General features: G+C 41.5%; 1 protein-coding gene across 7 annotated transcripts in view; it reads left to right on the top strand.

Annotated features, from left to right (window-relative positions):
- Window positions 1-20,838, top strand: part of MARCH8 (membrane associated ring-CH-type finger 8) — a 108,650-nt gene extending 87,812 nt beyond the window's left edge. For 6 of the 7 annotated variants that reach the window (XM_026851063.1, XM_026851065.1, XM_026851061.1 and 3 more), the window contains 5 exons: window positions 6,041-6,120; window positions 6,416-7,261; window positions 9,219-9,399; window positions 12,845-12,992; window positions 16,411-20,838. In XM_026851063.1, coding sequence (XP_026706864.1) covers window positions 6,041-6,120; window positions 6,416-7,261; window positions 9,219-9,399; window positions 12,845-12,992; window positions 16,411-16,715 — 1,560 coding nt within the window. In that variant the 3' untranslated portion in view covers window positions 16,716-20,838. The remainder of the gene's footprint in view (window positions 1-6,040; window positions 6,121-6,415; window positions 7,262-9,218; window positions 9,400-12,844; window positions 12,993-16,410) is intronic. The other variant, XM_026851068.1, reaches the window with a different exon arrangement.
- Window positions 20,839-21,585: the final 747 nt, after the last annotated feature.

Here is a 21,585-nt window from a genome sequence, read left to right as displayed (position 1 = left end):
AGCCTGGGGCTTTCGCTGACTCTGTAGATGTACCATGCAAGATGACTGTCTGCTATGTCCATGTCAAGCGGCAGCCTTGCCTTCTTAATATACATTTCAATAGTATCTGTGTGTGTGAGAGATGATAGCTCTTTGGCAATGAGTTCTTTTAAAACACAGGGTGTGATAACCATTCTTCCAGTTCTGCCCTTCCTGCGTGCTTCTGCCACATTCATCGTTGTGGTGTGTTAATACCAGGAGAGACAAATCTGATTAAAACAAAACTCCCAGTTGCCCATTGCAGATCACAGCACTTTGACCTTGGTGCTGAAAAAGCATCACACTGCAGGGGGATTGCTTGGGGCAGGGACGGATTAAAGGTAGTGGGCCTTGATCACTGGTTGTGCTCGGGACAGTACAGTTCCAGGGCAGTGGTGGGAGGTGTCTCCATTTAGCCAACACCTACTGTGCTTATCTGTGTCTCTTTAATCCCCAGAGGGACTGGTAGTAGTTGGAGTTGGCTCAGTGGAGAAGACCATCACTGTGCTCCCATTGTTCTTAGGCAGAACAGATGCAGACAGAAACTGCTGCAGTGGTCTAGTGGTGCTTAAGGCATCTTTTAGCATCAATCTTTTCAACAACAAGTGCAGCCACCTTTTAGGATTTTTATTGTTCTCTTATTTTATATATATTTTTAGCCCAACAGGAGAGCATAGTTTTGAAATGGGTTCATCACAATGTAAAATAAAGGAAAACCCATAATCAAAATGCCAGGATGAAATTTGGGTTGTGGAGCGTTTGGCTCTGTGCTCTACTGCTAAATCTGTGTTTGTCTGAAGCTCCTTGTGCTGCAGTTCATCCTAAGTACAAGACTTAAAATTGTGCTTCTTTTTTCTAACTCTTTGTCTGCCCAAAGGAGAGGTATGCTCTATTATTAAATGACTACAGTGTATGTTAGTTGCAGGTCCTTAGCTGAGACTTTTAGGTGGTTTTGTAGCACAAATAGTAGGGCCACAGTATTAGTCCTATTCATGTGGTACCTAGAAATGATGAATTTTGCAGGTGTGGAGGAAGACCTTTCTTTGCTTCCTTCAGACTTACAGTCAGTGGAAGAATTCTTCTGGAGATGAGCTATTTCTAACTTTTTACCTTCAGTGAATAATTTAATAAGGTTTTTAGAATGTGACTGGCCCTGTTCTTTAAAATGAGGTATAACTGCTACTACTGAAGTGCATCCCAGAGTGAGATGACAGCAACTATGCATAGAAGTGCCAACTCAGATAAGCAGGTTATCTTGGAACATACCCAAACCATTGGCACATTCACTATGGCTCACTTCAAAGATGACTTTATTTTCTAAGGCAGGGTGGGTTTTTTGGGGTTTGGTGTGCAGCATGTAACCATAAGTAGGTAATCAGAAAAGGCAGAGTTCTTTCACCAACAGATCACACTGTTCTTGGAGTGGGGGCACAGTGAGGGCAACCAGCTATGGCAGCACATATATATGTGTATATATATATATACACATACGTGTGTGTATATATATGTGTGTGTGTACACATACACACATATATATATATAAAAAAATATATAGATATCTGTCTTCCTGATGGCAGCCCTCCAGAGAGCTGTAGGCTTCCAGGGACTGCTACCTTCAGAGTTGCTGTGATGATCTAAACACCAGTGCAGAAGGTCACACTGTGACCTCACTAAATTGCATTAGATGGGAATGTCAATATACACAATTAACTAACTATTGACCTTTAGTCCTGAGCTATTTTAGGCAACCAGTCAGGCTGTACAGGGTAACTCTCTAGCACATAAGCTCCAAGGCTTGTCATTGGAGGTGGTATTTCTCCATGCAAAGGGCATGAAAGTCCACAGAGATTCATCAAGTGATTCTGGAGTTAGAAGGCTAAGTTACACTAAAATCAGGCTGTCAAGGCTTAGGCTACCCATCCCATAATGAGCATGGCAGAAACCTCCTATGACAGGAAGTGCTTAAAACCTACTACTGCTGTTGCCATTGTAAATAGCCAGTTCAACCAAAGGTGCTGCTATTTGGAGGCTGCTGCTGGTGCATTAAGGTTGGTGGGTGTGCCAGAAGCTACAGAGTGGTGAAAGCTTTCTTTCGTTGCTTATTTTCCCAGCCTCTCCAGAGCTGAGCCATGCGTGGAAACAACATCAAAGCTCCAAGCTAGCTGGATTCGCCTCTCTGTTGCATTCACCTATCACATTGCTGCTTCTTTGCCCTGTTCTGGCCCAAGGCTGCAAAATGTTTCTTCTTCTCTGAGGCATATATCTGCCTGACAGCTGCTGTATCTGAGTCAGTAAACCCAGACAAGCTGTGTGGACTGTACAGTGTCAGCTGCATGCACCTCCTGCTTCTAGAACTGGCAGAACTTACTTCTTGGGCTCTTGGCAGCAGCTTGCATTTTATTATGCTCTTCTCTTTTTAGTCAGTTGTGCCTCACCGTTAGAGTTCCTCTGATGTTCCTCTGGCAGCTGAAGCTAGGGAAGTGACTAGCATTAAACAAACTCAGTAAAATAATTAGTTAGTTTTACTTCACCTTGCTATCCTAATCTGATTTTCAATGCAGCTCTGAATAGTTTAACAAGCAAAAAGCATGGGAGGAAGGGAGGAGAGGCTGAGAGGCTAGAGGCTTACTGAACCATGGCTTTTGGTGGTAGCCACAGCTCATATTAGCTCAAACCAGGGGTGGTGCATAACTTCCTCCAGTGTTTTGTTGCTCCACTTTGTGGTGCCTTTCCAAGTGCATTAGCTTCTTATGATGGTTTGACTCTGGCTAAATGCCAGGTATCCACCAAGTCGCTCTATCACTTCCCCCCCCCCCCCCCCCCCCCCCCAACAGGGCAAAGAGGGGAAAGAAGATAAACTAACCCTTGTGGGTGAAGCAAAAGCAGTTTTAATATAAGCAAAGCAAAGCAAAGGTCTGCGCGCAGAAGCAAAAGCAAACAGATTTAGTCTCTACTTCCCATGGACAGGCGATGTTGGGCCTTCTCAGGAGCAGGGCTCCAATACACGTAGTGGTTGCTTCGGAGGACCAAGGGTGACCCCACCCCCTTCTTCCTTTCTCCCAGCTTTATACTGAGCAGACATCATGTGGTATGGAATATCCCTTTGGTCGGTTTGGGTCAGCTGTCCTGGTTGTGTCTTCTCCCAAGATCTTGCCCACCCCGTCCCACTGGGGGAAATGTCAGAAAGAGCCTTGGTGCTGTGTAAGCACTGCTCAGCAGCAGCCACAACACCAGGGTGCTATCAACACCCTGCCAGCTCCCGACATAAAACACAGCACCATGAGGGCTGCTATAGGGGAAAACCAATTCCAGTTCAGCCAGACCCAGTACACTTCTGTTCATATTTTGGTTGCATTTGCATTATGTATGAGGATGGAGAAAAGGACCTTCTGTTTTGAAACAGGAAGATAGGAAGGAAAGGAAATGTGTCTTAGATGTGGGGGTTTTGCAGGCTGTCCTAAACAGTGCTGGCATCTAGAAAGAGAATAGTAAACTTGAAATGCAAATGAAATCCCAGAATTTCTTGTTTGTCCCAGCCTTTTGATTTCTCACTGTCTTGGTGCCAGGCAATTGTATCAAGAAACCAGTAACATGGTTTCAGAAGGTAAATTCTGGATCGTTATATGTAGTCATCTGCTATTAGACTGTCACATCATATATACCACCATCTGGTTTTAGAAAGCTTCATCGTTAAAGTGAAGGAGTAGAGAGATTGTATTCATTCTAATCATGTTACCTTCTGTGATTTGCTAATAACATAAAACCTGAGACAGATTAATTGATCTGTGACCAGTTCCAACAATATATGGCTCTATTTCCATGACAGAATACAACATGCTGTTTTACTGGTTCAATATTTTGATTTTAGAAGATTGCTAAATATGTCTTTTTAAATAATTCATTATTTAAGTCTTATTAATTTTCATTTGCATAATTATAGCAGCAGATCATAGTGTGTCAGGTCTTTCACTAATTTGTCAGTCTTTCTTTAGGAAAAAAAAGTAATTACTGTATGAACTCTTTAAAAGATAAGATGTGATGTCAGAGATGTACCTGCTTTTAGGAGAGGTTAAGCATCAAATAGAAAGCAAATTTCCAAGTAATACCTGAATTTACCTCACTGTATGATCAGCATCCTATATCATTAGCATGTGCAAGTGGTGTAAAATGCAAAGAACCATAGTTTACAGGATAAAGCAAATAACTGATCTTAAAGTCTTTAATTTGTTTTGTTACAGTCATAACATAGTTCAATTTGCTTTCTGTCCCAAGGTTATTCTCTTGGATTTTATTCTGTACATGTACCTAGCTGGGTAGGAGGGGAAATAAGTTATGGTATCTTGCTACAGATCAAGAGATGTGTGTTTGAGTCTTGCCCTCAACTCTTGCAGACCTAGCTGAAATGGATACCTGTTTTTTCAGGCTCAATGCACCGGAAACATCCCTACATGAGGCAAGATACATTGCGCTCTGTAACGCTCTTGGCTAGAGAAACAAAACTTTCAACAGATGAGTCCTGTAACACAGAAGATGATGGTTGTATCTGTATTTATGAAGTGGCATGTGTATCCTAGTATACCCATCTTCTCTCACAAAGAAAGAATAGTATATTGTGTGTCAAGGAACCCTGCTTTTGCTATGAGAGTGTAAAAGCTTGCAGCAGCTGTGTTTAAATGTACCATAGGGGCTTTTAATAAATTAAGTATAGGATTGAAGAGTTCTGAGATAGTGTGTGTGTCTGTGTGTGTGTTGCACCATGACCAGAGATCATCAAAGCATCAGCTAGCTCTGGTTTCTCAACCTGAAGTACGGGGCTGGGCGCAACGTGCTTCTGTGGCAACACACCTTTCATGACCTGAGGTCTCTCCTAGTCTGGCGTTTCACACTTGACTAGCCCAGGGCTGCGCTAGCTGTGCTGGTTTTTGTGCAGCCTAGTGTGGTGACACTTCTGTTGCTGTCCTGGTTGCATTGTTCCTTCCTGGGTTTCAGCCTTTGCTTTGCAGATCAAAAGAGCTGTAAACCTTTTGTTTGAGTTTTGAAATGCAAGCAGTGTTCCACAGCAGTGGATGAGCTGCACAGCCTATCCAGCAGCTGTGGAACATGGGAGAACCAGGTTTAAAGATTCTCGATTACAAGGTTATCAACACAGGCTTCTTATTCACCAAAGCCTCTAGGGAGAGTCAAGAAGTTTCTGTTAGTGACCCACAGAAGATAGCAGCAGCAAAGGCCTGTAATAATAGCCTATCGAGCCCCAACTCTTGAGACAGTGACTGTTCTTACCATATTGCTTCTAGAGGCTTCTCTGTTAAGTACCAAACAAGCCAAGAGCTTAGCTTTATTTTTTTCAGTTAGTTCAGTTATTTCTCTACTCAGCTCTTATTGGGTCTTATGAATGTAACTGGTGCCACACCTATTCTCCAAGTAGGTGGAAGACCCAGTCAGAGTAAAGCAGGATGAAAGACCTCACAAAGAGTACTTTCAGGGAATGGTCTGGTTTGGCAGATGGTGCTCACATGCATATGCTAGTACAGAAAATAAGTCCCCAAACAGTGTTTGAGTTACCGAATTACTGATGGTTCTGTTTTGTGAAAAAAAATCTCAAGACCCTAATCTCTTGTCATCATTATAAGTGGAAGGATTAGCTATTATGTGGTAGCTAAATTCCAACTGGTCTATACACACACCTCCATCTAATTATTCTAATTACCATAGCATTGCTCATTTCCCGAGCTATTGTTCTGTGCAGTGTTTGACAGCTGGCAGGTTCTGCTCCAGAGATGGCTGCATTTGACCTTGGGGAAAAATGTTTCTGTTCTGATTACTACTTTCCCAAGGATGAGGCTGTGTGACCACCCTTTCTAACATTTGACAATAAAGCCACTTTCTTGCAACTAGCCCTTGAATGTCTGATGTAGAGTGGTATCTGACTCCGTATACTGTGTTTAACCCTGAAGTTGATTACTGTGCATAACCAAACTCTTCCAACTTGTGACTTGCTTTGTTTGTTTTAATTTCACTGCAGGCTGGAAGTCCAACCTCTATCTCTGCCCCTCATAGCTTCTCTCGGACTTCTGTTACACCATCCAACCAGGACATCTGCAGGTAAAGTGTGTTGTTTGCATGGCTACAGTGAGACTCATTCAAATTAAAGGAAAACAAAAACTGTAAAACCATGTGTATGGGGAAGTAAGTGATGTGGGGTTCCCATATGAAGCATCCCATTTGTTTGACTCGACTGCTGTCTAACACTGCTTCGTTGAACACCACTGACTGGCCCCGCTATGTTTGCCATTCCCACACTAGCAGTAATCCTCGTTTCTTCACTTTTAATTATATGTGTTCTCTTTTGTAATTGTTTTTTACTTTCTGTGCTTTTATTCCACTGTTCTGCATGCAGTTCCAGTGCAGTGTTTTCTGAGTGTTGTCATCACAGTCCAGTACAGTCTGCTGTTGTCTTGAAAAATCCTCACTGCCAGAGCCCTCTGACACAAGGGGTCACTGTGACAGTAATCTGTCAGGACACGTTACATGCAGCAAAGAGAAACTCCCGTGGGCAGGATCGGGGCCAGGCACTCAGGTCTACTGAGAATATAAAGCCCACCCACACTCTGAAATTCTCCAAGTCCCTCAATGATGTGGACCAGAAGGCACAGAGCACCAGTGAGTGCTTTGACTATGTGGAGCGAACATGCTCAGAAGGCAGACTGACCCCAACTCAAGAGCAGTGTTTAAGGATTAACAAATTTCATCTTAAAGAGAGAAAACTACTGAATCTCAAGCCTCTTTCTTTTAGCAATTCTAAGCACTCCTATATCCCTTCCCTTTCCAACTACTCAAGTGCATCAGGAGGAGCAGAAAACCACAGCGCTGTACATATCCCCTTGCTGGAGGACAAAGTGGACCATGACACCTCAAGAAGCAAAAAGCTGTTGCGTTACCTTTTTTCCTTCTCCCACACCTCCAGCATCAGCAGCCTGCATAAGTTCCATGAACTGGAGAGCTATTCTAGTCACTTCCAAGCTGAGAAGTCCTCCAGCGTGCTGGTGGAAAGCACAGACTTCTGTTCTGATGATATGGGAGACGATGACGTCTTTGAGGACAGCACCTCAGTGAAAATGAAAATAAAAGAGCAGCGAGCACCACTCTGTTCAGTTGAGAAGGACAGTGACCTTGACTGCCCTTCCCCCCTCTCAGAAAAATTCCCCCCTCTCTCCCCTGTGTCTACATCGGGGGATACCTGCAGGTTGGTTTACCAGAGAACCACCTACCTTTGAGCCCTCCCATGTGCAGTGGTGAATGTTCTCCTTTCCCCTGCCTTTGTGCTGTTTCTGTCTTTTCTTTCACCCTGTCACCTTGCTTTAATATGTGCCATTTGAAGCATGCAGCCTTCTATCTGCTGTTCTGCACCCCTCTGATGCACTTAACAAGGCTACTAAGATAAAGAATTTCCTTTGGAGTCAAATTCTTTTGCCGTTTGTTTCACGTTTGGGTTTCTGAGATGGTATTTTTCTCTTATCAGTCAGATACTCCCAGCCCAAGGTGGGAATACCATGAGAAAATCAGCTATGCATATTAAAAGCCAAGCTGAAGTCTTAGCTTTTAATGAGAAAGTGTTGTCCTGACAGTCACTGCTGGTTTAGTCAGGGGGTGGGGAGTCAGGAGGAAAACAGGCTCTTTGAAAATTGCTTCTGTGATCAAGACAATATAGCTTAGGATTTTTTTTTTTTCTTCATCTTTTTCTCACAGTTTGTATCCCACCACAGTCTTTCTGGATGGGCTTTCTGGATGCCTTAGTCAAAAAGGGGATCTGAGTGCTGGGTGTTAGTGGTGGACCACTGTGAGGTTCATAGTGTGAGGTCCAAAAAGGATGGGTATCCTTGTTCCAACTACAAAGAATTAATCGTGTACAGGTGGTGAGAACATCCAGTTCTGGACTGTCTTCATGGTGAACTTCTTTGCAGGTCTGCCCCATCCCAGCTCCAAAATGTGGCTGAGGAGCAGGAGTCATCAAGTATAAAAGCAAACGTCCCATCCCTCTACCTAGCACTTTACTATCGTAATTTTTCTCCTCTCTGACAGCACTTTCTGAAGCTAGCTTTGTTAGTACTTGCCAAATATTATTTGATTCTCCCACTTATTACCAGCAAAATCTAGTTCCATACTGGCTTGTCATCAACAAGACGCTGTTGTAATCCACCCACTCCTCCATTTCCACTTGCCAGCTATCAGCAAGGTTGCAAGAGGCAAGATGCTACACATCAGTAAGAAATTTCAGTAATAGACAGGGATGGCAGCATGCCAGGTTGTACTTCACATATGCTTAATAATTTAAATTCATTCCCTGGGCTCCTCACCACACCCCTTTCAATTCATGACCTCTTCCACATGGTTAGGAGGACTTAGTGATGTTTGATGCAACCCAAGGGCTGTGTATAAATTGAAGCTGGAAATCAAATGCCAGCACCTGGTAGTAACACTATATGGGGTGTCCTTGCTGTCTCTATAGTTAGGCTGTGAGGGAAATGGGAAATATTGCAGAGCTGATGCTTCCTTAAGTGGCTCTTGCAAAGTAAAAATTGGAGAGCAAAACCATTAGTCCATTTAGAGTAGGGGTATTTCGGGGAGATTGTGCTGTAGCTTTACAGTGTGGATCTGTCTCTTAGCAATTGGCACTAGAAATAATCACTTTTCTTGTGCAAAATCCAGGCTAAATTAACTCTTCATGATACTGGGGTGGGCTGTTTTACCACTGGTTTGGGAATTTTGTTTTATCTTCTGTTTCAGATCGTAAGCCATGAGTAACTGCACTTCTCTGAGCATATTTTGTCTTGGAAAGTGCTGTCTGATCTGTTTAAATGCTATTTTCAGTTAAGTGCTATTGTTCTAGATGAAGCGTTGTCATTTCTTACCCTGTTTTTTCTTCTGGATCTGCATTTGTGCCAGGCTCTGTGTGTGCGTCTCATCTGTTAGAAAGCAGCTGTCTGCTTAGCAGTGTCTGTGCTCAATTATTTCATGCCTCTGTGTGTGCTTGCGCAGCAATGGAGTTCTTTAGTTTTAGCTCCTTTATGGAACACATTCCTTTGATATGTATGTCTCAGGATCCTCAATGGACAACCGTGTGTGATCACAGATATTACATGCCTCTTCCACATCCTTTCTGCTTCCTCTTCTCCTAATGAATAGCTTTGCTTCTGATTCAGGATATGTCACTGTGAAGGAGATGATGAGAGCCCTTTGATTACCCCCTGTCACTGCACGGGAAGTCTTCATTTTGTGCACCAAGCCTGCCTGCAGCAATGGATCAAGAGCTCAGATACGCGATGTTGTGAGCTGTGCAAGTATGAGTTCATCATGGAGACAAAACTTAAGCCTTTGCGAAAGGTAAGCACAAGACCTGCTTCCCCGAGAAGATGATTTGTTAAGCAAAAATCCACTTGAAAAGAGGCTGTCCTTGCCCACGAGTCTGCAGCTACCCACCCCCATATTTATCATGTTTCTGTGGTTCCATAGTAAGTCTGGTCAGTTTTGTATAGTTGCAAAAGGATTTAAATTCACAATCAGCCTGGCAAGTTCAACATCAGCAGAATCCAGCCCTGAGAGTTAGCTATTGTAGCCTGGCAGCTCTCTGTGTGTAAATGTATGTACATACAAATAAAAACATGTATATGTGCATGCAGCAACCTGCTTTTTTTCTTTTCAGTTACATTTTAGACTTGATGCACAAAAGTATTTGTATTTGCTGTGCAGTTATACACTTTAAAAAAAAAAACAACCAAACAACAGAGTTTTGTATTAACTGTTACCTGCTTTAGCTTGCTGCTCTGACATCCACAACTTTTAAGTTCTTTTGAAAATATGAGGATTTCAGCTTAAACTTACTTAAAATCATGCTTTCTGAGTGTAATTTGGTTAAGATTTGTAGCACTTTTCTTTTTAAAGGAGCAAACCTGTTTTAAATTAAAATACTACAGTGTAAGTAGAAGGTTCACCAATAAATGTCCGTTTTTAGCTTTTCTTAAACTGTGAGTGACTAGGTTTTAGTAATTCAGGTTGCTAGAATCTGTATTTTTGTTTTATAGAAAAGTACCTTTCATAAATCTGGTGACTTAAAGTATAGGTACTTAAATTCTACTTGTATTGTAAGGCCAGTTTTGCACTTGTATCTTTTTTTTTCTCCCACATCCTCCAGGCTTTCAATTTTGGTTGGTCCTTACCATCAGGATTTTGAGATGGAAGTTACTAGTGTTCTTGGCACCGACAAACCTTGCCACATCTACCAAAGTGTAATAACCATCTACCAAAGTTAATAACGATAACCTCAGTCTGGAACTAGAATAAATGAGAAACATTAAATTCAATTATGATGAACCTAAATAATGTAGGGTGGGAAGTCTGGACTGCAGCCATCTGAAAGCTGTTATGAGAACTTGCCCAATTCCTAAAAGTGACTCCTAGCAGAAAACAGAACACTGATTTCAGACACCTCTTCTTTTTTTTTTTTTTTTTTTTTTCCAGTCTGAAAAGTATACAGCTTAGCATGTCAGGTTGATAGGACAAACTCTGCTTATGACTGGTGAATTGTTGTCTTCTAAGAACTGCAGATTTTTCCTTAGTAGCCCCTTGGCACAGAGTGTAGTACCTCTGAGCTGCAATATTGACTGTCATAGGCTCTCTTATCTGCACAGACATCACTTTGTGCAGCCCAGGCGTAGGACATTAAAGAAATTACTCTAGAGAATCCCAGGTAAAAAGAGCTGCTATAGTTGGCAATTGACTGCTGTTTTTTCTGTGATTTCTCTGCCTGGAGTGGGTGGGAAACGTTTTCTGAGTATTCGTACTCTGTTAGAAAAAGCTGTTGGGCACCTCCAGAAATTAGTCACTCACCATCATTAGTTATATCTGAACAGGTCATCTGTGGGAAAGAGACCAGATGCCAGAAGTTATGGACAGAGCCATAAACAGAAGGATAAGAAGGAATTTACCTCTCAAATATATCTAAAGAGTCTTTTTAGAGGTTCAGCTGCAGCCAGAAGATAAGCTGCCTCTGTATCTTCAACACAGCCTTTATGGTATCCTGTCAGTCAGGAGACAACAGTCTGAAACTGGTGATTATGAACAGGATGGGACAAATAATAGGGCTCGTGCTTGTCTGTAGGGTAGAAATTGAATTGAACTTCCTCAACATCATAAGGTTGTATTGCAGCATTGGGCTGTTCAAACAAGTTACTAAGGAAGGAAGATGAGAAACAAAATGTGTCATGGTTCAAGTGCAGATGAAGGAAGACAAGAGAGGGATGCTCCATTTTAAAATTTCAATGGAAAAAAATGACAACATTAAATCTAAATTTTCTGCTGATTTTTTTCTTTTAACAACACTTCAAAAACCAAGAACTGTTGACAATTTTAATTAAGAAATGCCACATGCTGTGTCATGGCAATAATGCAACAGGGACCTACAGATTCTACTTTCTTCTCTGGGCTGCTGCATAGTTGCTGCATCAAAAGTAAACACCTTTGTTTAGATGCACAAGCAAATTTCTGTTTAAAAGATAACATCCAAAGGGAATGTTCTGTCTAATCTTTTTCTAAGATTGAAAGAATATAGCTTTCTAGCATGTTGTTGCTGGAAGTCTTCAATTCTTGTGCTGTGATGAGATTTGGATGCCGACAGAACTGGAGTTGTGGTTTTGACTGTCCAAAGAGATTATTGGCAAGACAGAGGATCACTCAGTCTCTCTTTCTTGTTACTAGCAGTAGAAACAATGATTGGTGATCTCAGTCATATCAGTCAGGTCATTCTCACTCTCTTCCACAGTATTGCTCCTTTTCAGTCCTTTTCTTCTACAGTTTATTCTAGGAAACATCAAATGCACCTCCCTAGAAACTCACAGGTATGTGTGAGAAGCTTATGTGCCCCAGCATATAGTTTGTGAAAGTGTGAAAAAAACCCATCTTAACTCTCTGTTCCAAGCAGGTTTGCTGAGAGATGTGTACCCCACATGCAAAAACTTATATCATATACATATGGGAAATTGCAAAAAAAGAATTAAAAGAAAAAAGCTTCCAGGTGTCTCAGGTGAAAAAAATAACAGCTGTTTTTGAAAAATGTATTAGAATTATTATGCATATTAGAAGCATCTATAATAATTGTCTAGTTTCTTTGTATCTTCTCTAAATTACAGCAACCTGACTTTGTGGCTTCTATTTGGGCTTTATAAACATTATTGATAGAATGCAAGTCTGGGGATTTAATTTGCTGCATCCTCTCACTTACAAAAGCTGTCTAAACAGCCTTGACTGTGCACTGAGGGAATCTAGCAGAGCTCAGCATGAGATGTCTTACACGCACTGGCCAATTGGATCATGTACCACTTTTATTGCAGTGTTTTACTGAATGCCTGCCTGCGTGAGGGTACCCTTTGCCACTCATGACGCTCAGCTGTGACTGTGGGTACCCACTGTTGAGTGGGGAACACATGAAAGAGCAGCCTTGCTTGCACTGCACAAGGCCTCATGTTAGGATCCTTCTGTGCTGGAGTTGCCTTGGCGTGGGTAAGCAGGATGAGGTGACATTGTGCTGAGGCTCCGGGTGGGGTGCTGAGCACTGGAGGTCTGCTCCGGCTTCAGGATGGCTCCCCTCACAGCACGACGAGCTGCCAGCTGTTGCATGGATGCTGTGGTCAGAGGAACAATCTGATTTTCAAAATCTGAATTGGGAAACTGGTCTCCTGCCTGGTTTTTGTTCTTATCGATGAACTCTTTTTATACTGTCTAGTAATGAGAATAAACACCTAATCTCTTGCTCTTCTTGCGGGTTTCTTGCCAGTGGGAGAAGCTGCAGATGACAGCCAGTGAGAGGAGGAAGATCATGTGCTCTGTAACATTCCATGTCATTGCCATCACCTGCGTTGTGTGGTCTCTCTATGTCCTGATAGACAGGACCGCTGAAGAGATTAAACAGGGACAGACTACTGGTATGTTACTTGCTTATCTTCCCACTTATTCTCTTGGAGTAATTATTTATCCTGAATGCAGAGATGATGCAACGCATGAGTATGCAGGTAATGATTATACTTAAACTAGTCAGCTTTAGCCTGAGGTTGGGTTGGTTTAAAAGCACAGTTCTAAAATGATTTTGTTACATCAGTGTAAATTCATTTGTGGATGTTTTTTATGTCTATTTCAAGTTAATTTAGTTTGCACTTGTGAAGTGCACAGGTATGAGACCTAGTGCACTGGAGTCAGACTCAAGATTGCACTGTATTAACTAATTTTGTTTTGAATTGGAACACTTACTGAGCAGATAAGGTTGTAAGCATTTGTTTGCTGCTATGGCTACCTTTTAAGTGAGCAAGACCAGGACAGTTTTTAAAAAAAGTAGTAGCAAGAGGAACCTAAATCCAAATCTTTGAGGTAAGTCTGTGAGGTGAGTTAGCCCAAGTTTCCTGTGAGAGCCATGTTAGACTGGAGAAATTTTTCTGAGTAGTTGTGACTGAAACAGAAGAAATTGAGGTTGATTCTTAGGACTCAATTCATGCAACTGTGATGAGGTGCACTGCAATTTGTGTAGCGGCTGCCACCCCACTGCAGGGATGTCTTAACTTCTTGAATAGTATGTTTTCTTTAGTATGCCAGCTGTAAACTAATGTGCAAGGTTTAATCCTTGCCGGGATGAGAGAGCACGTGGCCGTTGCCCCTCCCCCACCCACGCCAGTCGGGCTGGAAGTTAAACACAGACCCCGGCTAAAATAACAAGAAATTTAATACAACAGAGTGATAGAACAATCTGAATAACAACAGTATCAATGGTAACAACAATAAACAGCAATAACAGTGAACAAGACAAACGATATACAGAGAAATACCGCTAGCTGGTCTACGGAAAGCAAAATTCCCTCCCGAACCCGCCAAAGAGCAAGGAAAAGGTCCCGCTCCCGGACCTGACGTCAGCATGGTATGAATAACCCGGCTGGAGATCCCTTCCCCCTCTCTCTCTGCTGGGGAAAACTTTATCCTGGCTGAACCAGGACAACTTACCAAACCGGAACCTGTTTATCTGGGTATGCTGGGCTGCAAATTTGCAGCTGTCACAGAACTGTTTCTGAGGCAGCTGAGCTGTCCCTGAAGGTAGGGATAGAAGGGATGGGGTATCTATAAAGGCTGAGAGCAAGCTGTCCTTGTTCACAGAGCATTGCATGGCAACCAGACATGCAGGTGGAAAATGTTTTGCTGGTGATTGAAGAGCATCATCTGGGGACATAGCTGAACATCAACAAACCTGCACATCCACAGAGCTGTTACAGTCTCTTCAGAGCAGAATCACACTTCAAACTGAATAGTTTTGCTGTCATTTCTCATTTGGGGTGTAGTTTGATTGTTCATAGCTTCAGTCAGCAAGCTGCTTTGAATGAAATTTTAGTTTCTGTTCCATCCAACCCCATCTCTTCCATGTATCATGAAAATTGTTGAACTTTCAGTGTAAGGTATCCATATGATAATGAAAAGCATATGCTTTCAAAGATTTATCATTTCTAGGTTTAGTCAATAAATATATTAGATGAACATGAATAGAAGGAATAGTGTGAATATTTAGTACTACCTTTACCCCTTTCATTTGGATTCTAAATCTGGAGAGCATTGTAATGTGCTCTGGAGTGTGGAGAGCATGTGTAGGGATACATTTGTTTTGCCAATTATTAGGCCTAGCATAAAGGACACAGCCAGTATAAAGATGAACTAATACCAAATTGTATTTGATACAAAAGGGTCAGTACATGGGTGAGCACTGGGGGTACAAACAAGTCAGTCAGGTTATACATAGTCGACATTAATCCCACTGATCCCAACAACAACACCGCACAACCAACAATGGGTGGAATAAATGGTGAAATAGACGGGATGGGAGACAACCAAGTCAACAAGCCAAATACGTAAGACCAAGGAAGCCACATACTGAATCTCTAAACAGCTCATGTTTACAAAGGCCACACCTGACTAGAGCCCAGTCCCAGGGAGGCAGGAAGTCCTTCCCCAACAGGAAACTGCACAGTGCATCCACCTCACAGGCAGACACTACCCCTGCCTGCAAGGGGTCCCAGCTTTTATCCCCAAGTGGGACACCTGACCTTTGCTTACCTAATGGGACACCTGGGGCTCATTTACCTAATGGCTCTCCCTGCCAGGCCGGCCGCACCCTGGAGGGAAGCTTAAAGGGAAACTCATCACCCCTTTGTGAAGGGCTGTGGGAATCACCCATATGTCAACATTAATTTGGGGCTTGGGGTTGAAACCCCAGCATTTCACCATTTATGTCAGCAACAGAGGCAAGTATATACTATCACTGCCTACAGATGGCATCAGATAGCTTACCTGTGAATCAGAGGTCCCAGTATTAATCACAGATGGGATTTCATCAGTAATCACACTGCAGTGCCCTTTATATTTTGGGACTGAAATATTTTCATTCCTCCCACGCTACTGTGCATTTTCAAAAGAACACTGGCCTGTATCTTGGTAAAAACTTTGAAGGGTTGGAAGGCCATAATTTTCTTCTCTGAGAAACCTGATAGTGGGTGATTCAGCATGGTTTCATATCCATCTTATGATGCTGCTTATCTTTAAAGAGGAGAGAGGCTGGGTGGATACAAGATCTATATAAGCAGATGATGCATAAAATGTGTAGTGTCTCATTTAAAAGTAGTTGATAGAAGTATAACAAGATCCAATATCTCAAAAGTTCAAGCTAGACAAATTCAGGAAAGGTAATGATGGAGGGTAAGCTTTCAAGAATGCTTGAGCATCTTCAACACTTGCAGTTTTGCATTGGAAGGGACTCTCTAGTTCAGCTACAAGTTACTGGGTCTGATGCAGGTAAAATTGTCTGGTCTGCCTAACAAACATGCCAAGCTAGATAGTAACAATCATTCCCTTTTGAGTTTAAAGGCTATGACTCCATGTACTGTGTCATCACAGAGTGAAACACTCAACACTGAGTTGAGTCTCCTGCTGTGAAGAGGAAAACATGCCATAGAATCCCTTTCGTAATCTGATCCAAGTTTTGTTTAAAAACAGGCATAAAGGACCTAAATGTATTACTGGCTGTTATCCTTGACTCTGTGATTCTGCTGCACAAGGGCTCAGACACAGAGCATCAGTTATTTTCTTCTTCATTTGGTGGGTGAGAATAAATGTGATTTGTGAAGTAAAAGTCTGCATGTGTTTGACTTGAAGGGGAAAATAAAAATAGGCCTAACAAGAAAAATAGCAAAATAAGAATTAGTTTGCCTGACAAAAACTCTCTGTGACAGTTTCCTTACAGAATGTTTTTGAGAGATCTAGCCAATATTGACCAGGTCCTTTTTCTTTCTTCTTTTTTTATTTTCTTTCTTCCAGGGATTCTAGAATGGCCATTTTGGACTAAACTGGTGGTTGTGGCTATTGGTTTCACTGGAGGACTTCTGTTCATGTATGTACAATGCAAAGTGTACATACAGCTGTGGAAGAGACTCAAAGCTTATAACCGAGTAATATATGTACAAAACTGTCCAGAAACTAGCAAAAAGAATATTTTTGAAAAACCTGCACTAATGGAGCCAAACTTTGAAAGTAAAGAAATGCTTGGGGTTCACCATTCAGACACAAACTCTTCACATTACACAGAGCCAGAAGACTGTGCTGCAGAAATCCTTCACGTCTGATTGCTGGGTGGGAGGGGTGTTTCTGTATGTCCTTGAAGATTTAAAATATCATTGTTTACTGCAAACTGCTCTACCTTTTTAAAATCAGCTAACCGCTGAGGGCTGGTGGATGAATTTTTTTACATTTGTTTTTTGTTGGAATTTTTTAAAATCGCTTTGGCATATCTGTCAATGCCATCATGGTTGCATACCTCTCAATGTTTTGTCTCTCATACTGGCTGATCAAAGAGCCACAGGATACTGGATAGAATGAACCTTGGGTTTGGTATCAAGCTGATAGTGAATTGTCATCAACTTCATGGAGTCTGTTACTTTAGAAAGTGATTCTAAATGATTCTGAAATACATTTAGAGTGGGGTTGGATAGTTTGTTTGTTCTTTAAGGGTGATGAAGGAGGTTGTCCCAGACATTGAGGGAAATGAGAGATCTAGAGTCTAATCTACCACTAACACTGCCACTAACATTTTGTCTTAGGCAACAGGTGTAAAATTTTGCTTTACATATTGTGATGAGACTTATAAAGCATATAGCACTTTTAAAAATCTTTATTTTGTAATATGTATGTCAAATGAGATTGAAACTTGAAAGAATGTGTCATTTTCAAAACAGTTCTTCATTCTTTACTCCATCTATTCTTCTGGAACATAAACCTCTTGCCTTATAAAAAAAAAAAAAAATTTAAAAAAATCTGACCTGTGGTTTCCAACACATGCCCGCATTATCTTACTAAACATAACACTAAAAAACTCTGCCTCTTTGGGTTTCCTTTGAGGAGCAATTTTTTTCAAAGGATATTGCACTTGTGACGTGTATTGGGAGTAGTGGATGTGTACAGTGTTCGTTTTCAGTACGTAATGGTTTCAGTGTTTTGTTTTGGGCATTTTTGGTTTTCTTTTTCAACAGGTTGGACCATCAACACACCTGAACATACATACCTGATGTAACTTTCTTTCCAAACCATTGGCAAAGAATTTGTTGCTATGTTGGTAAAAAAGTGAGCTGTTACAGAAAAAAAGATACTTAGTCAATACAGCTGAAATTGGTTTCCCTTCTTTAGTGCTGTGTCATGTGTAAATTACCCAAGAATTTGATGATGTCAGAGGAGATGCTGAGGCCAAAGTCTAGGTAGTAAATGTTGCATTAAGTGGATGAGTTTAAAAATACCTGCCAGGTTTTAGACCTGATGTGATGCATTATGTGATCAGAGAATAGTTTTGTCTGTGCTTTTGAATTTTGGACTGGCTTCTTAATCAGTCAGCCTTAATGAAAAGAGAGGGACAGCTTTAAAATCTGTTTGCAGGGCTTTAGACGGAGTTGCCCAAGGCCTGGAGTGTCTGCTGTTAATTTGCTTGAGCAGGCTGCTTCACTGAACCACTGTCCAGCTTCAAGCCCATATTTAACCAAAGTCTTAGTGTCACTGGAGCAGAAATTAAGCCCCACAGAGTCAGCACATGAGGCCTCTGCATCTGAAAGGTGACTTTCCCTACCTGAGCCCTATTTAAATCTCTGTAAAGTCAGTGATAATGTTCTGTTGTCCAGTTGCCTGGACTTCTCAGTTAGGGAAAAACTTCTGTTTACTTATTGAGATACTGAACTAAATCCCCAGCTGAGGTTCAGGTTTTAGTTAGTCTTTTTCAAGTACAGTTTTCATTGGGCCCATTCTTTTCATAATAAAAGTTGCTTTAAGACATTCCAAAGAATAACAGTAAGAGATCAGTTATTTTTTTCCTTAAAATGTAATATTTGTTTATTTCTAAATTAATATTTTAAAAGCAGGTGGAGGAGGTACTATGGTAAGAGAACAGGCACCAGTGATTTCTAAAAGCTATTAAAAGCATGTGTTTGCATGTGTGCTTCTGTGTGATCTCATGCTTAAAGCTTACTGGCTGTGATCTTCATGAACAACATGGTACCATGTTCTTGAGATGTTTTAAAATACCCAGACCTCTGAGTAGTCCTAGCAAAGCTGCACTGGCATGGGTTGTATACTGTGCTAGATATCAGGATGTCCCATGCTTACAGGATACAGGCAGACAAACCCTGCATACCCTACTAGTATGAGAGCAGCCGTCTTCATGACCATACGGATGTAGAGTTCGTTACCTATGCCTGACATAATTTAAAGTGCAATTACTTGGGCCCTTTCTTGAACTCTGCTGTGGGTGATTCTCTTCTGTTATGAGAACTCAGATAATACACTGCTTTGTTTTGTTTTCTGTTTTTTTTCTGTGAAAAGATTTACTAGATAAACTCAGGTGGGTTAAATATCAGGTCTTGCACACCTTCATCATGTTCTTCTGAAATGCCCAAGTGCACAAGACTTACATGTCTGCAAGATGCTCATGTTACAGCTGCAAGATGCAAAGAATCAGCTGCTGATTGATGCTGGGCACATTCTCATCCGATCTGTGGCCAATAGGTGAAATGAAAATGGACAAGTTCTGCTGTGAAACCTACTTGTTCTCCAGCTCACACCTGAGAGGCACTGCTGTCTGACTGATGTTCTGACAAGTGCCAGTATGGACCACTGTAATGTGCTGGCCCTGTTTCAGTCACTGTCATATGTGATTCTTGGTGAAACATTGTGAAATCTCATTTGGTGTTTCGGAAGCTCCATGTGGCACATCCCAGGTAGTGTTCAGTGTATGCAAGATACTGAAGGTTTTTGCTGTGGCCCTGTGTATCTTAACTTGGAAAGAAAACTCATCTCCAGCAAAATCATCTGGGGAAAAATATTTAAAGACTAAACTGTTTTAGCAAGTGTTGCTGCTAACCATACCCTCTCCCAGCAGGTCTTTTCTGAGTGGAAGTTAAGGCCTAATATTTAAATTCTTTATACTGCTTAGGAATGCTTATACCAGGAAGGGCTGCAGAAGAGATCTGTCAGGGGTTTTCATTTGTGCTGGTCACACTTTTCATGCTGATTCTTGCTTGGTGTTAATAGTGGTCTTCTGGAGCTGTAGTTCTCTGCTTCTGCATGATGCCATCAAATGGTGTGAGAAGGCTGAATGGTGCTTTTTTCTTCTTTCTCCTCAAGGATATAATGTTGACTTGTTTTCAGCTTCCAGCTGCAAGCACTGATGCTAGCTCAGGTGAGCTCTGTCTTTTCTACCCAGATGTCAGTAAGGGAAACAACCACCCCCTGTCAGATCAGAGTTTCTAACACTTTCTTCTGGCACCTTTTGAAATGACTGAAATATAAGACTGACTTTTTTTGGTCCTTGTTCCTTGGCCAAAGTTAGTGCAGTTTGCATGGGACTTTTCAAAGACCAGAATTTAGGTAGGAGGGAATACAGGCTTAATACCATTGACCATGATCCTTCCCATAGATTGCCAGAGCCTTTGTTGATATGTCCTGTGCCCTAGACATCTGAGCAGACTCCCATTCTAGTGACTTAAATTCTGTCCAAAAAAGCTCTGGCTGTGTCAAGGAAATTTCCCCACCGTGTCATACCGTGGTATGTCTGCCAGGTCATGAACATGCATTATATTAGAAATACAAGTGTGTGCGGCAGAAGGTTGATCCCTTTTAAGAGATCATGAGACATTAAATTCCTATGAATTCTCAGGACTTTCTTCAGCTGTAACCCTGTATTTTGGAAGTGGGGGTGGTATTTAAAATGTTGCCCTGTGTTCCGAAAAGATGACCAGACCTGGGGCCAGCTTCTGCTGGTTGAATGTCATTGAGATTGGCTTTGCTTCAGCAGGAGGGATTCAACAAAGGTTACACTGAGCCTCTGTGCTGTACCTGGGAAATCCTGGGAAGCAATAGTAACTCCCTGTCCAAGCCCACTTCTGCCAATCCCTCTGTACTGATCAAAGCATCAATCCCACTTGTGCTGGTGCCGTAAGGAAGGGGTCTGCTTGGTGCACCACTCTTGGGAAACCTTTGGAGTGATGAATGGATATGGCCATGCATGGGAGCTGATTGCTTCTGCTCTGTGTTTGGCTGGGTGAGTATCTGTTACAAAGTGGGAGCCAGGTCCAGATTTCTTCTAAAGCTGAAGTACATTAAGATACAGATTTCTGGTGTGGTCTGATGTGGAGATTGTGGCCAGCAATGAAAGGGAGATTGGTAACTCTGGGTTGGGTCCCTCTCAAATATGGGTGAAACAGGGCAAATGCAAAAGCAACAATATTGCTGCTGGATTTTCACAGCATTATGTTAGATATGCAAAGACAACTTTTAAGCAGGACCTTTTATTTTGTGATTATTTTTTAGTTTTGAGATATGCAGTGTCTGTATATTCCAATGAAGTACTGAAAGCACTTGTCTTTGTATAGAAGATAACTGTTTAAAAATTGCAGCTGATCTTGTATTTAGCTAAAACATTTGTAGATAGGTAATTGTATAACCTTAAACAACTTTACACTGGCATGTGTTGTACAGTTTATACAAGACACACTTCTGCAGAATTTTTTAGTTAGTAAATTTCTAGTAACTTAAATGTATAGTTTTGTATCCTTTCATGTATGTTCATTTTCTCAGTATTACCACTCGCAGAATTATTTTTAGTTTCTTAAACTGTAATTGGTTATTTGTGTGTGATACACAGGGTTATTGACTGCAGCAATAAAGTGTTTCTATAAAAAAAAAACAGAACAAAACTAAACCCTTAGAGTATCCATTTTGTTTGAAAAAGCATTAGAGGCCCATGTGAGAGAAAAATTGAGCTCTCTAGTAGTAAGATGATGATCAGAGTGAGTTACATCACTGGAGTAAATATGGAACTTGGTGGCTTTTCAGTGTAGCAGCCCAATGCAGAGTAGCATCCCATGACAATTTGATGTTTAAATTATTCGTAATATTAAAGAGATAGTTAACCATCAGAATACATAGGCAACTCTTTCCATGCTGTGAGAAGATACG

Source organism: Athene cunicularia (genome assembly GCF_003259725.1).
Source record: "Athene cunicularia isolate RWA chromosome 6 unlocalized genomic scaffold, athCun1 chr6_part1, whole genome shotgun sequence".
NCBI lineage: Eukaryota > Metazoa > Chordata > Aves > Strigiformes > Strigidae > Athene > Athene cunicularia.
The sequence above is the reverse complement of the archived record's forward strand: the minus strand, read 5'-3'. Positions and strand labels throughout refer to the sequence as shown.